General features: G+C 44.5%; 2 protein-coding genes across 2 annotated transcripts in view; both read right to left on the reverse strand.

Moving 5' to 3' along the window:
• The window catches only part of LOC125758869 (uncharacterized), a 271,216-nt gene that overhangs the window by 5,032 nt on the left and 251,701 nt on the right, over positions 1–14,483 (reverse strand). The gene's annotated exons all lie outside the window — the stretch shown is intronic.
• Positions 1–14,483, reverse strand: part of LOC119396068 (myotubularin-related protein 14-like) — a 29,654-nt gene that overhangs the window by 4,865 nt on the left and 10,306 nt on the right. Inside the window, exons 10-17 of the mRNA XM_049416563.1 lie at positions 14,304–14,377; positions 8,294–8,364; positions 7,061–7,138; positions 6,504–6,567; positions 4,970–5,085; positions 2,163–2,227; positions 2,039–2,085; positions 1,732–1,897 (exon numbers count right to left, since the gene is read on the reverse strand). Of these exons, the coding sequence (XP_049272520.1) occupies positions 1,732–1,897; positions 2,039–2,085; positions 2,163–2,227; positions 4,970–5,085; positions 6,504–6,567; positions 7,061–7,138; positions 8,294–8,364; positions 14,304–14,377 (681 nt within the window). The remainder of the gene's footprint in view (positions 1–1,731; positions 1,898–2,038; positions 2,086–2,162; positions 2,228–4,969; positions 5,086–6,503; positions 6,568–7,060; positions 7,139–8,293; positions 8,365–14,303; positions 14,378–14,483) is intronic.

Consider the following 14,483-nt stretch of genomic DNA (forward strand, 5'->3'; position numbering starts at 1 on the left):
TCTCTGTTTCTCTACCCTTTCTCTCTCTATTTCTCGCTTCTTTCTATGTATTTTTTTCTCTCTTTCTCTGTTATTCCATCTCTTGTCTGTTTCTATCTTTTTCTCATTTCCTGCCTTTGTATCTTTCTCTTTGATCATTTCTTTGTCTCTGTTGCTCTGTCTTTCTATCTCTTGCTTTCTCAGTCTCTCTCTCTCTCTCTCTGTACTCGTGTCAACAATCCAAATTATTGCATCCTACGCCGGACATATCGGTGCAGTGGGAGAGCCCGCGCCAGGCCCACGTGTTCGGAGAGCGAAGCGGAATAAGAGGACGAAGAGACCGCGTGCCGTCAGAGTTATTGCGTTCCACGCGCTAGGGGCAGCTGTTGATAGTTTCTTGACAGCGCCGCCGTTAATATTGTCGATGCGTAGGGCACTACATTACGCGGGGCACATCATTCTCTTTTACGGGCCGAAACAAAACGCGACAGTTCCTCGTAATTATCGTGATGACAGGATAGAGCCGCTCCGGTGAGGAAGCATCAAACGGCGAGTGTGTCAAAACAGAGACAGAACACGGTAGTAGAAATTAAACATCGTAACTTTGAACCGGCAAGCTTGGTAAGTGCTTGAGAATAAAGCGCACAGCCGACTAAGAGCGGTAGACGACATGTTGGGCGTCCAGTGATTTAGGCAGGTGACCACATCGAATAACGCAAAAGTACAAAAAGTCACTAATTATCGGAGAGTCAAGACCCCGTCAAGATTTTTAGCCTTTTTTTATTGAAATGATATATAAGGAGATGTTGGCGCACAATTATGGCGCCGGCTACTCCTTAGCCCTTGAGTGAAACTTAAACACATATCTTAAAGTAAAACATGCAAGGCAGTTCATGGAAAATAGAACACTCGGGCACACATATGCAAAAACACACGTATAGGCACATATCACAACAAAATGATAAAGAAATTTTCCAAAGTCAGCGAATGAAGTCTCTGATAATGTCCGTCGTTAATATTTGGTCCGACCAGCACAAAAACAGTAGAGCACACGTCTGGTCTTTATGAAGATGTATTCGCTCTTGTGTACATAACAGTCGATACGTTATTCACTTCAGCACACACTTATGTTGGGTGTCATGTGAGAGTGCGCATAATAAGTAAGACATGTGTTATACAAATGAAAGTTCGTTATTTCTTAGTACTTGTCAGCAATGCCGCTGTCTTGTAAGAAACGTGTTAACGCTTTTAAAGCGTGCGTCCGTAAAACTCCAGTTGGCCACGGGCCCAGAAGTTTCCTCATGCTAAACGGTTTGTGGTCTAATGCCAACAATTCCGATTTAAGACTGCGTCGCGGCGTGTCATGGTGTGGACAGTCTTTGCCTTCCGCAGGGAAATTTCGCATTTTTTTCGTGAAACTTTTTGATGAAGGAGAAGGAGAGAAAGGAAAGGAAAGGCAGAGATGTTAACCAGTCTAGAAGAACCGGTATGCTACCCTACACTGGGGGAAGGGATGGAGGAGATATAAAGAGAGAGAGAGAGAGGAGAGCACGCACGCACAAAGTCACACATCTCACAGTCATGATAACGTCGTTAGTCTATAACCGCCGGTGCAGGTCGGATGCCTTCAAGAAGTTGAGCACTGCCTTCGTCGCCTTCACCCGCGATGACCTCTCAGGACGACATTCCAGAATGGTCTCAAACTAAACAATGGAAATTACTCTTCTCTTAAAATAAAAAGGAGCAACTCACTCGGCATCTGGCCCAGGGCTCGGACGCTCGTCTCCAGATGCGCCCTCGACGGGAGAACCGCTCGAGATGCTGGTGCAACTGAAGTAGAGTTCATCTTCAGGAGGGCTTGGGGTAATTGCCGGAATCGAGATTGCCGTGGTGCTCGCACCGTTTTTGACAGGCTCATCTGAAATGGTTTAAGTTGGCACACAACGCCGTAGTGTATCGCACAACTGAGCGCAAGGAACTGAGCGATGAACAAAGCTGTTTTAGAGTACGCCGGACCAATTATTTGCGCGTACTTGACAAACAGCATTCATATACTCACCTGGAGTAGGTGCCTGATGGCTTTGCAAGTTCTTTATCGGGTTTTCGCTGGAATGTGAAGGTTTATTTATTTATAAAGATGGGACGAAAGAGAGTCGTAAAGATTTGTTTGCTAAGAAACTTACAGGGTTGCCATCGAGAATTCCTTGTCGCTGATGTGCTTGAGCATATTGAAGCAGAAGTGAAATATCTGCATGCAGGATTATATAGCCAGCATTGAATTCAGTGAATTAAGCAATAGTTGAGTGAGCACGCTTGTAAATAATGTGACAGTACTGAGACTGCGAGAAAATGTGTGGGCACGTATCCACAGCAGCGAACACCGCCGCTGGAGCAGTTCCTGTTAAAGTGAGACATGTGGCCTCCTGAATAGAAACGTGCGTGCGCGACTTGTGTGGAGCAAACATTGCACAACTTAACGTGAATTGGAAGCGCCAAGGTTAGCAGGTGCTTACCGAGAGGCGCAGGCACATCTCCGGAAGTAGGGTTGCCGTGGGTAACCACTTTGCGCTAAATTGACTACTTTACCACACCGTATGGCGAAGAAAATTTCAGGTTGCCTCCATGGCTACTTTGAGACTTCTGAATTTCTGCTTTGACGCATTAAGTAGTCATTTTCCTTATTATTTGTAGATCAAATACGACGTGTCGAAGATTTTCTGTCGTGTCAGATGATGCACGCGCGTGTCCTCCCCTCGCTAGCTGGCTCGTGTAAATCGAGGCGACCCAAGGCAACGCGTGACGCGTGCACGTCGGCAAACGCGTGGCTAGCACGCTGCTCACAGCGTTCGCTATCAGTGCTGATGCCTCGTGCAAGTTTCTAATTCTGACGCACTGCTTGTGTACTCGTGTGAACTTGAGAAAACAGATTCGCAATAAAATGACTGGGTATTCTGCAATCTACTAATCAAAGTCTGCGCCGTCAAGGGAAAACTGCTTGAATGTTTAATGTACCTACTGATTGCTGGCTGGGGTGTTCCAAAATTCCTCTGTATCTGGCAATAACCCTGTTCTACATACACTAGTATACAGGCGCACCAAATTTATTATAATCTATTTTTTACTTCCAGCTATTCTGTAAATTGAAGACAACGCAAGATGGGAGAATTCGTGCTCATATTTCTACGGGTTTGCTTGTATTCAAAAAAGTATTTACTGTTTAATAAGCAAAACTACACATAATATAGCTTCTGTTCCAATTGGCTAGTAGTTTGGCTGTAAAATTAATTGGAATGACAACTTTTAGTTTGAGTTCTGGCTCTTTTTTTAAGTCTACCCAGCGGAAACCGTGTCCGGAAGAATCATTACATATGGCAGTCGCGTCAAGCCTATGGTCTACGCGCATGGGCGGCAGTCGGGCTGTGCTGTCGGTGACGACACTCGCACGTAGCATCTTGGCTATTTCAGCATTTCCATTTCCACGTGTGTGGCAGAGATGCGTGCGAATCGACGCAAACCCGCTGAGCGGAAAGGACGATGACACAGGAAACAGCTTCGAATTACACTGGCAACTGGTGTCGAGCTACCGCTGAGCTTAGATCCTGAGGTCGAATTCACAAAGCATTTACTTCGCAAACGACCTTTGTAACTGACTGTTTACCTTCACTAATGCAAAGATATGTCGATCATAGCGCGTCTACAGATAACTTTGATCCCTTCGACACGTAGTAGCTTTGGCGAATAGCCCGCTGCCAGCTCCAACCCCGTAGATAAGCTAAGATTGTTCGCGAGGGTTCAGGACGCGGCCTGAAGTCAAGGCATTTTGTACTATACGGACGCCTTTCCGAAATTATATTCTAAAAATTGCGTTGTTTGTACTCTCTTGCTGGAATCAGTATCCCCTGAAGTTTTATCTTAAGAACAATCCTACCGTAAGGTGTTTTTGATGAATACAAACGATGAAAATTTTACAGGCCCGTAGGCACATAAAAAATCTCTTCACTGATAACCAGTGTCTGGTTGTCAACGCAGAGCCCCTTTATACGCCTTCTAGCCTGGATAATTTCATATCTTCAGCACCGACATCCATGAAAGAAGTTCATTGTGGGTAAGGAAAACATTCAGCTCGTACTGTTGCTCGACACATCATTAGCACCGGAAAATGGTGAAGTGCTCTTACGGGAGAACAACTTCGTAAATTCAAGCCCAAAACATTATTAGAAAAATAACACAATTTTGAAGTGCCAGGTCGCACCGGAAGAGCAAACTAGAAAAAAAAGTGTTGATGTAGGGAAAGTGTGTCGGAATATAAGGCAAGTAGTTTGTGTAAAACCCCCTGATGAACTTACATTTAGAGCAGGAATCCCAAACAAGTAGCCCGCGTATCTTTCGCTAGCGGCCCGCGGCTTCGCAAGGAATAAAGTTTTGCGACTTTTGGCGAAATGGTGCCCGCAGTATTTTCTCGCCTATTGCGATTAATAACGCTATGTTCGGGTAAGCTACAGTGACGGGATTGGACTGAAGCTTTTTTTTTTTCGTGTAGGCACCACGTAGGGTCAATACGAGTTGAAACATCACCGTAGTATCAAAACTATATTGCAGTTTCAGAAGATTTTAGTCATTGCGGAGACCAGTATCGATATGTTTCTCGAAACCTGACGTCCATTCCCCTTCAGATATGACCCATGCACGAGATATGGGAAAGCAGTCCTTTCAAATAGCAACGTTAGGAGACATTTTGTTCATAATCACTTGCAGCACATCTGTCGATATGGCGCTGTGGCATGATTAGATGTTCGTGCTAGGAAAGGAAGCTGATGCAACAGATTTTTGAAGCAGGTTAGTGTGAGAAACTTAGTAGAACGCGCGTAACCAACGAAACTGCAATACACACACTGCAACAATCCGCATAGCACGGTTGCTTCCCCGACAATACAAGGCGTGAGGGAAATTTCCCGCCTTTGCCACATAATGCAAAGAAAAGACAACTCACCTCTTGTTGACTCTTGAGCCGAGTTGCTAGATTATGACTGGAAAGCAAGAGAATAGAAATTGAATGTTCAAGTGCGAGGGAAATCAAAGTAGTCGTGTCAAGTAGGACTAACTTGCCTGAAAAGGAACCAGTCGTAGGCGACTGTAAGGTAGGCCATCTCCAGAGATGACAAGTTCTGGTGGATTCTGTTGTCGGCCCACAATGATAGGCGGATCATAGTTATAAACGTTGGGGTGCGGTCCCAGCCGGAGATGCAATGGACAAGTAGGCCGGAGTCACCTATGTTAGCGAATATATACGAATAAGTATCGCAAACGATGGTGCGCATGAAACGACAGCCTCTCCGTAAGGAGCTATTAATGCTCTGAAGTGCTGAAGCGCTTCTGCTTTACGATAAGATGGACTCGACGAGGGCCTGATGTGGGATTACGAGCAGTAACCGAAGTATGCACCAACCAGGCCCGAAGTTCCTCGTTCGTGTTCTTTCTGCGTCATAGCAAGGAAGTGCAGGCAATGAACAGTAGCCGAACAAGGGAACGTTTCGTCTGGTCCCGATAGATTGGCCGTGGTCTTGCTTAACGAGACTGCCGACAGCCTTTAAGGCGAAAGCGTTAGATGCCTCATCAATCGAAAAGTGGCCGTCGGCGTCAACACGAGCGATGCGAGAAATCATACGATGACATCGCCCTAAGAAGTTACGACATGAAAGATCGACAGAATTTGTGACGTAATGATGAGTTGAAGTGACATTACCACATGGCATCGTCGCTTGGTCATAGGTGAGTCGATCACGGAGGCAATACAATACCACGTGAGGCGCAAGAAGCTTGCAATGCCTGTGATCGCCGAGGCAGTGCGAAACCGCGTTAAGTGCAGAAAGCGTTCGCGGAGTGAAGGGGGGGGGGAGTGGGGGTGAATACAATCGACTAAAATAAAGTAATATCAAGACTGCTTTCGCCATGAAGTGGTCTTAAGAGAATGCGTAAGGAACCGTGTGACTTATTGGGTCTTGCGCAGCTTGTAACCATGAGGGGCAGTCACTACACGCAAGGCACGTTTGCATTGACCTGCGAGGCCAACTTACGGGGCAAACAACAATGCAAGTTTCGAAATAAAACGATAAAAACAAATTACGTGTGCTATGTGTGAAATAATTTGGTCGTAACTTGGATGATAGCAGTCCAGCATCGGTCATGTTGAGGAAAGGTAGCGTCGACCTTATTTTTTTCTGGACGAACCGAATGTCTGCTATAGCGCGAAACATGAAATGCTGAAGCGATTTGACTTGAAAAAAACTGATGGATGAATTTTTTTTTACGAAGGAAGCTATATTCAATTACCGTTGGAATTTTAATATGAGCCGTTTAGCAGCGCAGATTATGTGAGATGCCTATTCGATTGCTTCTGATAAGTTCTCCAGCTCTGTGTATGAAATCGCATTGAAATGTTGCTCAGATGGGAAACGTTGACAGAATGGGAAGCCACATACAAAGATAAACGCTAACAAATTTCACAAACGAATAGTTGATCTTACTCCTTGCAATGGTAGTCAGCAATAACTTCATGTAGTTCTTGGTCAAAGTCAGTAGGTCCCAAGTCTGAAAAAAAAAAAGGCAGGACGACGTGCGGCGGTGTAACAGCGTCAGGTTACGAGAAATTCGCAACGCGTTGCCAAAGTACAGCGGTGCACATGCCTCTGCGGCGTTACAGCGGCGGTTAGCACTTCTTGCGAATGTAGAGAGAGAAAGAAAGAGCAAAGGAAGGCAGGGAGGTTAACCAGAAGTTTGTATCCGGTATGCTACCCTGCACTGGGGTTGGGAAGTATAGCATACAGAGACAATCTCTTTGCCACGCTTTCAACAAGTTAGACGACCAGCCTCTATCAGAAGACTACTACGCCATCGTCCGGACATAACGTCGCAGAGGGAGGCTTCACAAGCACTACTAACCTTCCTGCGATTCACTGGCCTGTCAGAGCGCCTCTGAGCGGAACACTCTCATGTGTGTGTGGTTGTGATTGTTTTTTTCCCCTTATTTTCTCTCTCTCGCTTTAAACCCCCTATTGCGAATGTAGGTACATGTAAGACTTGCCTTGTAGCCCTCCCAATTGATGTCGAGCTCCGAAAACAAACTGGTGTCGGGAACTTGCAGCTCGGCGTCAATCCATTCCTGCATAATAAAGATAAGAACATTGAAGTAACTAACTGTGACGCACCTTGCGACGCAATTGTGACATACGATTTGCAAGAATATTGTTACAAGCTGCACTCTTCAGAAGAAAAGAAGTTACCGTCACACGTTTTGGTGAGGTCTAACTTGCCACATATATCTCTTTAAAGACAGGTCAACTCTCTTCGGGAGAGTCGCGTCTTCAACGACTCTCTGAAGAGTATAATTGCCTCTAAACAGATAATATCTGGCGTTTTAGGTCCCCAAAACAACAATATGATTATGAGAGACGCCGTAGTGGAGGGCTCCGGAAATTTCGGTCATCTGGTGTTCTTTAACGTGCACTGACATCGCACAGTACAAGGGCCTCTAGCATGTCGCCTGCATCGATGCGACCGCCACGGCAGGGATCGAACCCGCGACCTTCGAGTCGGTAGCCAAGCACCGTAACCACTGCTCCACCGTGGCGGACCGGCCTCCAAAGAGTTAACGGGCATCATTAAAGAGTTATATATGGGTCAAGTCAGGACTCACTAGGAAGAGTGAAAGTACTCTCTTCCTGGTGTCCAGAAGAGTTGGTGAAATAAAGGCGTGACCCGAGGATGTTCCTCGTTAGCAGCGCAGTTAACGTTTCCGATTTGAATAGATCATCTAAAATGGAAATTACGCGTGCTTGGATACAGCTTACCGAACGTTTCACCGAGTTCACCTCAAGTTGTGGTAATTGTGCGTATCGTAGCATTCAGACGCAACACTTCCGAGCATAGGCTTGCGCACAAGGGGGGGGGGGCTGCCTCCGCCCCATTCCTAAACATATAAGGGGGCGCCCATTCTTTCCCATACCTTTAGTCAGCTGGACCTGTGACTTGTTTAAAGTGCAGCGTTAGGGTAACTCAAGATTTTGGCGGTGATGGCGACCGAGGACCACTGCTGCTACATTCGAAAAAGTTTACTCCTTCACTTTATCCTCGGAAAAACGGGGACTAAAAGAAGACTGTCGTGAGAAGAACGGCATCGTTTCATTTAAATTCTGGCACCCACTGCGACGGAAGTTCCAAACATCAAAATGATCAATCTACTCACTGCGCCAAATGTAGGAACGTTTTAAGCAATGAAAGGTAGCGTAAGTGGTGTCGGATACATGAAGTGCCGCACCTGTGACCAGTCGAATATCAGGCCTCGTGCCCGGTAACCGGACCGCGAGTATTTATCGAAGAACTCGCAACCTGTAATGACCACAAATAGAACGCATGTCGTCGGTGTTATGTTTAAGCAAGGAGAGGAATGAGATTGCCGGCTGAAAAGACGCAAGCAACTCTTAGACACTTTGTATAAAATTTCATATGCACACTTTTCACAGACATGCGCAACTTCACCGCTGAGCACAGAGCTAGGACGACTTTAAAATCTCGAAAAAATCATTTCTGTGTTTTGCCATACTTTGTCGTGACTGAATTTATTGACATGAAACAATGTTTCAAAAATACAATAGTGCGAGAAACGCATCTGAATCCCTAGCATAAGGCTAGTGGGGATTCATTCAAAAGTAATCATGAAAAGGGCATGGCACATATCAAAAATGGAGTATAAAAACAAAAATAGTTCACTCAGATACAACACTTCGAAAACTAAGTAACATTATGTACGTACAGAGCTTAGGAATTGATCATATGTATGAGCAAAAAAGAAAAGAGAAACCAAAGACATATATAACGGTGTATAAAAAGGGCATATCAAAAGAATAAGTGTGCAAGCATACGAAAATAATTGACTGGCATTAGAACACTTTCGAGGCCAGTTATGGCATATGTATCTAGAGAGCGTAACAATGAGACATAAGGATAAAATGAAAAGAAAATACATTGACACACACACACACACATATACATACATATATGTAAGCGAGTGTATGCATAAGTAAATGTGATAACATGCAACAGGATTATACATGGTAGGCAATTGAATATGGATGTTTCTAGCATTGACACGCTGGGTGTGTACATGTTGCTTTAAAAAATGTTTTTCCAGTGCAAAAGAGAAATTCTTATTTTGTGTTAATCCTTGTGGAATGTTTATTCCACACGGCAACTAAATTAGTCTCCTGTTACCGTGTGCGTTTTTTTTTTGGTTTGCTGAGTGAGATAGTTTCGTTTTACTTTGTTCAGCATTCATAACTATAGAACATAAATGTGATGAGCTAACTGAATAGTTGGTGTTAATAGTAGAATGGACCATAAGTGCTGTTTCATTAGCGCGCTGAATGGCATGATATTAAGGCTTCAGAAGAGTGACACAGTATGTGCCTTATAGCCTGAATTGGTTATAAAGAGTATTGCTCTTTTCTGGAGTTTTATTACTGGTTCTAGGTATGTACGGTATGTGTGACCCCTGGTGACCAGACAGTAGTTCAAGTGGCTATGAAATACACTAAAGAAAACAAGTTTTAAGTTTCTGCAGACTTCTTCGATATGAGGTTTCCAGTTAAATTCAAGGGGAACGCCTAGGTATTTTATCGAATTTACTTGTTCTAGCGCTCAACTGTTTAGTGTAAGGGTGCATGAGTGTTCGTCGAGTGTTTTGTGCGGTGAGGTAAATACAGTGTACTTGGTTTTCTGTGTATAGTAAATTTGAAGAGAACCGCTTGTGGATACCTACAAGCTCTGAGTTCACACACACAAAGGTACGGTCGAAGGAATCTTGAGCGCATATGAGAGCTGTATCGTCAGCGTACGTGAATATCGAAACGTTTTTTGCCACGCAAGGCAGTTCGTTGATGCATAGTGAGAAAAATATTGGTCCGAGAACTGAACCTTGGGCTATACCTATTGTTCCAAGAAACTCGGACTTGGAATTAACTCGTTTTACTGTCTGTTCACGGTTTTCTAAATAATTTTTAAAGAGGTCTTGCAACACTTTTCCAGCATGGTCAGGAAACGCTGCCGATCGGTAGTCGAGGCTCCCGAAACACACGAACCAAACATAGCGCAGCAAGCGGCCTGGGATTTACAATAAATTCTCACTCAGCTAAAAAGCGCTGCCTCTTCTCTCGACAAAAATTATGCTTACGGCATCACTGACAAGTTCCATGCCATTGGCTGATTTGAACATGGCGCGCTCGGTAGTTACTGTGGTCTCCGCGGAAGGCCGTCACTTGCCCGCGCGCGATCGCACTGAAAGTACGCCGTGCCTTCGAAGAAAAAAAAAAGAAAAAGTGCTCAAAGTTACAAGGAGCGCGTGACGTACCTTCTTCCCTCGTGCCACCCATCCTTGCTTAGCTTCCAGCGCTTTCGTCAGGACCAGAGAAGAGTGAAGGCAATTACAGTGTGCGACAAATCTAACTCCGCTCGTACTAGACGGATTCTAAAATTATTTTGTGGGCGGTCGATTCGTGAGGAAATAAGCTCTTCGAAAAGTGTTGCACGGCTCCTTTAAAGAACTAAACACATTCCGCGAAAGCATTAGCATTCTCGTTTATTTAATAATAAGCTGTGGTTGACAGTATGAACGACTTTCTTCATGTCAAGAAATATACCTAGAACTGTTTTGTTGCTATTTAAGTAGAAATTTATAAATGCAGATAGAGACAAACGGCTGTGTCGGTTGACCTACTCTTTGTAAACCGACGCTGACAGGGTGCAAGAATACTCCCGTGTTCAAGGAAAGACATGATTCGCCTGACTTAGTTTTTCAAACACAATATTAATGATACTTAAGGTGGAGATGGGACGGTAGTTTTGTGGGATATTTTCGTAATCAGCTTTGTGAATCGGGATTATTTTTGACAACTTGCGAAGTTCGGAATACTTAGATGTACAAAATGAGAAGTTAAAAATTTTTTCTAAAGGTACACAACTGTTATCTTTCCATTCTGTTAGCGCCAAAGAAGATACATTGTCGCAATCGACTGAAGATTTCACTGGCATACCACTAACTACAGTTACAATTTCGCTAGCTGTTATATCGGTAAACTTATATGAATTAGGAATACGAGGAGGGTATAAAATGTATTCTTCGTTCACAGTCGTAGCCCCCAGCAGAGAAGCTACGGTGCAAAGGTATGTAATAAACGTCAAAACTACGGTACTTAATGTTACACCGAAAGCCTCGAGGTCTGGCAAAGTGATAGAGTTTGCTGAGGGTTTCAGAAGCGAATTTATAATACGCCATGTTATTCGTGAATTACCCGAATTTTTGGCTGTTAGGTTTGTAATTGTCTTCCTTAGTCGAATGATCTGTTACTTTATTACGGGCTATTCTGAATTGATGTTGGTAATAGTCGCTCTTTCTGTGAATTTCTGTATTTGAATGCCAAAAATCTTCGTGAATTGTTCTAAAATGTGCCGATTCTCCCATGGCCAAATTGGTGTTCTGTAATATCTCTTGTCACGAGTCTTTTGTTGACTGCATTATAGCCTCGCTTAAGGTGTTGTGTAGTTTGGAATAAAAAGTATACACATCTGGGGCAGATATTTCAGCAGACTGTAAATGTTCTGATGAACATTTGAATTCCGCGCTTTGTGGGCATTCACGGAGAGCTGGAAAGGAAATGCGACTGTGAGTGCCTCATGATTTAATGCGGTGAACCTCTATGACTGGAAGTAAGATAACCGAAGGGGAGTGATCACTTATGGTTGCGTCATAAGTAGCATGCCGTGCTTCTTCAGTGTGAAAGTTCCACAAAATGTTCGATACAAGACTATTTTGGTGTGACACATGTTGGTGCAGAAACATTATGAAAGCCTTATGATGACATCATGTCGTAGTACTCTGAATGACAGTTCTTTATGGTATCTATGCCGAAGTTCCCGCAGATCACTGTTTGGTTGAGCGAATTTGCGTGTTGTAGGAACCGTTCAAAATGATGCATGAATGTTGATTACCTTTCACTGGCGGCGCGATAAACCTACAATTACTTCATTTTGACATCTAGCAACAATGCTCAGATGAATGCGATTTTGTGTAATCTGAGAACAGTGCAAGGTATACCAGATTTTACAAGTAAGGGTACACCACCACCTCTATTGGAAGCGTGTCCTGTAGTGTAAAATAAATTATTACCAGCGATGAGAAGCGCTTGATGCTTTAGGGTGCTTGCCAACAGCTAGCGTTAAAATGACATCGATAGAAAGAAAAGGGCCCCGTGAATGACTCATCCTTGTGCTGTACTGTGACGAGTACTGACCACATGCAGTACTCGTACACTTGAATAAAATGGATTAGTACACCGTGAAATAAACGAATGATTACGCAGGCAAATATTTAATACATCACAGAGGGAGTGCCTGGGCTAGGTGGGAGATTACACGAATGCAACATTCTGGAGAAAGATTAAAGCATTAGTAAAAAATTAACTCGTTTTTGTGGTGGACCTCCGATTCCGGAAGACCATTGGCTTTTGTCGCCGTCCGAGCTCGGTTAACCAGAGCTTGTTGCTGTTCTGGGTCCGAGTTGGAAAGGGCCGCCTCCCACTCGACTATCATCGGATTATATTTGGCTGATATTTCCGAAACTGTGCTGCCCTCTGTGAATGCACTATGAAGTAAAGAAAAATGAGAATATGCTGTGCGCCTGGGCCTCAGAAAAGTGGAGATGTTAGGGAGAAGGCGCACTTGAACATTGTCTTGAGAGGACGGGCGAGCTTGGGAAGACATGTCGTGGCAAGACGAGTGAAAATAAGGCTCAAGTTTGGGAGAGTTGTTTTCCCCCTAAAACGAAAAAGGTGCTTCTGTGTCGAGGACAAAAGAACGGATGTACATTGTCGGATGAGATAAACGATGATACCGTATGCGCAGTGGCAGAACCCTATCGCCGCTGTTCTCGATAATAAAGAGGTGCACATGACGCAAGGCAGACAGGGGGGGGGGGCAGTCGCCCAAATCTAACTAACGTGCACTAGTTAGATTTGGAACTTGCGCTCACCCTTATTGCAATTAAATTGCAAGAAGAGTGAGGGCAAGTGCATGTCTACAAAGCACATGCCCATAAAATTGCTTGAAACTTCGCTGACACAGAAAAGTCGACGCTGCGCACGCTAGTTAAAGATCTGGGCAGCTGTACATACAATGTGCATACAGTATGCTTTCTGGCCCGTTTATGTGCCTTGCGTCTGGCTGCCACAAGTGGCGGTGAAAGTGGGATGATTTCAGCCGACGCATGCCGCCGCAACGCCGACACTACCTACTGCCATGACAGCCGCTATCGGCAAGCAGCGGCGATAATTTCCCCACTACGCATGCAATGATTTCTGTCATCACACCTGTTTAGTAAATGAGGCCATGGTATCCAAAACGCTTTCTTGTTTTCCTTAGCAACTTTTGTTCAACGCATTCTACTAGATGTTAGAAGCCTTCGAGCGAAGAGGCCGGTGTGGGCTGCAGCAACCCCGCGAAACGCAAGCAAGCTACTACGAAATACGACACACGGCTGCCAAAATGGCTGTCAAATAATTGAAGTCCAGCGATGTTATTTTTTTTTTACTATAGAGGAAGATAAAGTTCATGCAGGAAGAAGGAGCATAGTTCATGCCGGAGTGTAGTGCAGGAGTGTGTATCGCCATAGACTGCTATTCATGCATCAGAATTAGTGATAGAAGCGTCCCAAACGATTGCTTGAAAGCGGTACGCTGGGTCAATTGGTTGCTGACGCTTCTATTAGGCTTGCGCTGGAACCACGATGCTACACAGGATAAAAACAGCATATCCACGGAGTGAATGATGATGAGTGGGCGAAGCTGCGGAGGTTCATGGAGGATAGTGCCCTAACAAATGACCGTGTGGACATTTATTACAGTCCAGTAACGTCACCTTCTAAGCACTCCGTGTTAACCAGCGAAGCTGAAGCGCGTGGCCCCTGTTTTTATCACTAGGTTAATCCGGACGGCTCATTCACGACTCAAACATTCATTAAACCTGTCTAAGATCATCCTCGCTTGCTTTCTCTCGGGTCGAAAGCATACGAGCTGCCACTTTAGCGTGTGTATATATATATATGACATTACGGCGATGAAAATACGGCAGGACTTTTCGTAGGTAACTTCAAAGCTGCGTTGCACACAGCTATAATTGTGTACTATGTCGCGTTCCTGTCCTAAAAAGAACGTGTTCTAGATACATTGAGACGAGACGGTATCAGGTACGGTACAACTCTGACTTCAGAAAACACTTACCTGGGAAAGGGAGCTGAAAAATTGTGAAGTCGCGGTACCTGTTGAACTTGTCGACTTTTTCGGAGGAGGTCAGGCTGCGGTAAAGCAAGGTTCTAAATGCAATAGCGAGGCTTAGATTCTTGCGTTTAACGTGCTGAAGTGTATATCAGTCACTCAGAAAGCGAGGAAGAGCACTGCGAA

The sequence above is a fragment of the Rhipicephalus sanguineus genome, chromosome 6 (assembly GCF_013339695.2).
Source record: "Rhipicephalus sanguineus isolate Rsan-2018 chromosome 6, BIME_Rsan_1.4, whole genome shotgun sequence".
NCBI lineage: Eukaryota > Metazoa > Arthropoda > Arachnida > Ixodida > Ixodidae > Rhipicephalus > Rhipicephalus sanguineus.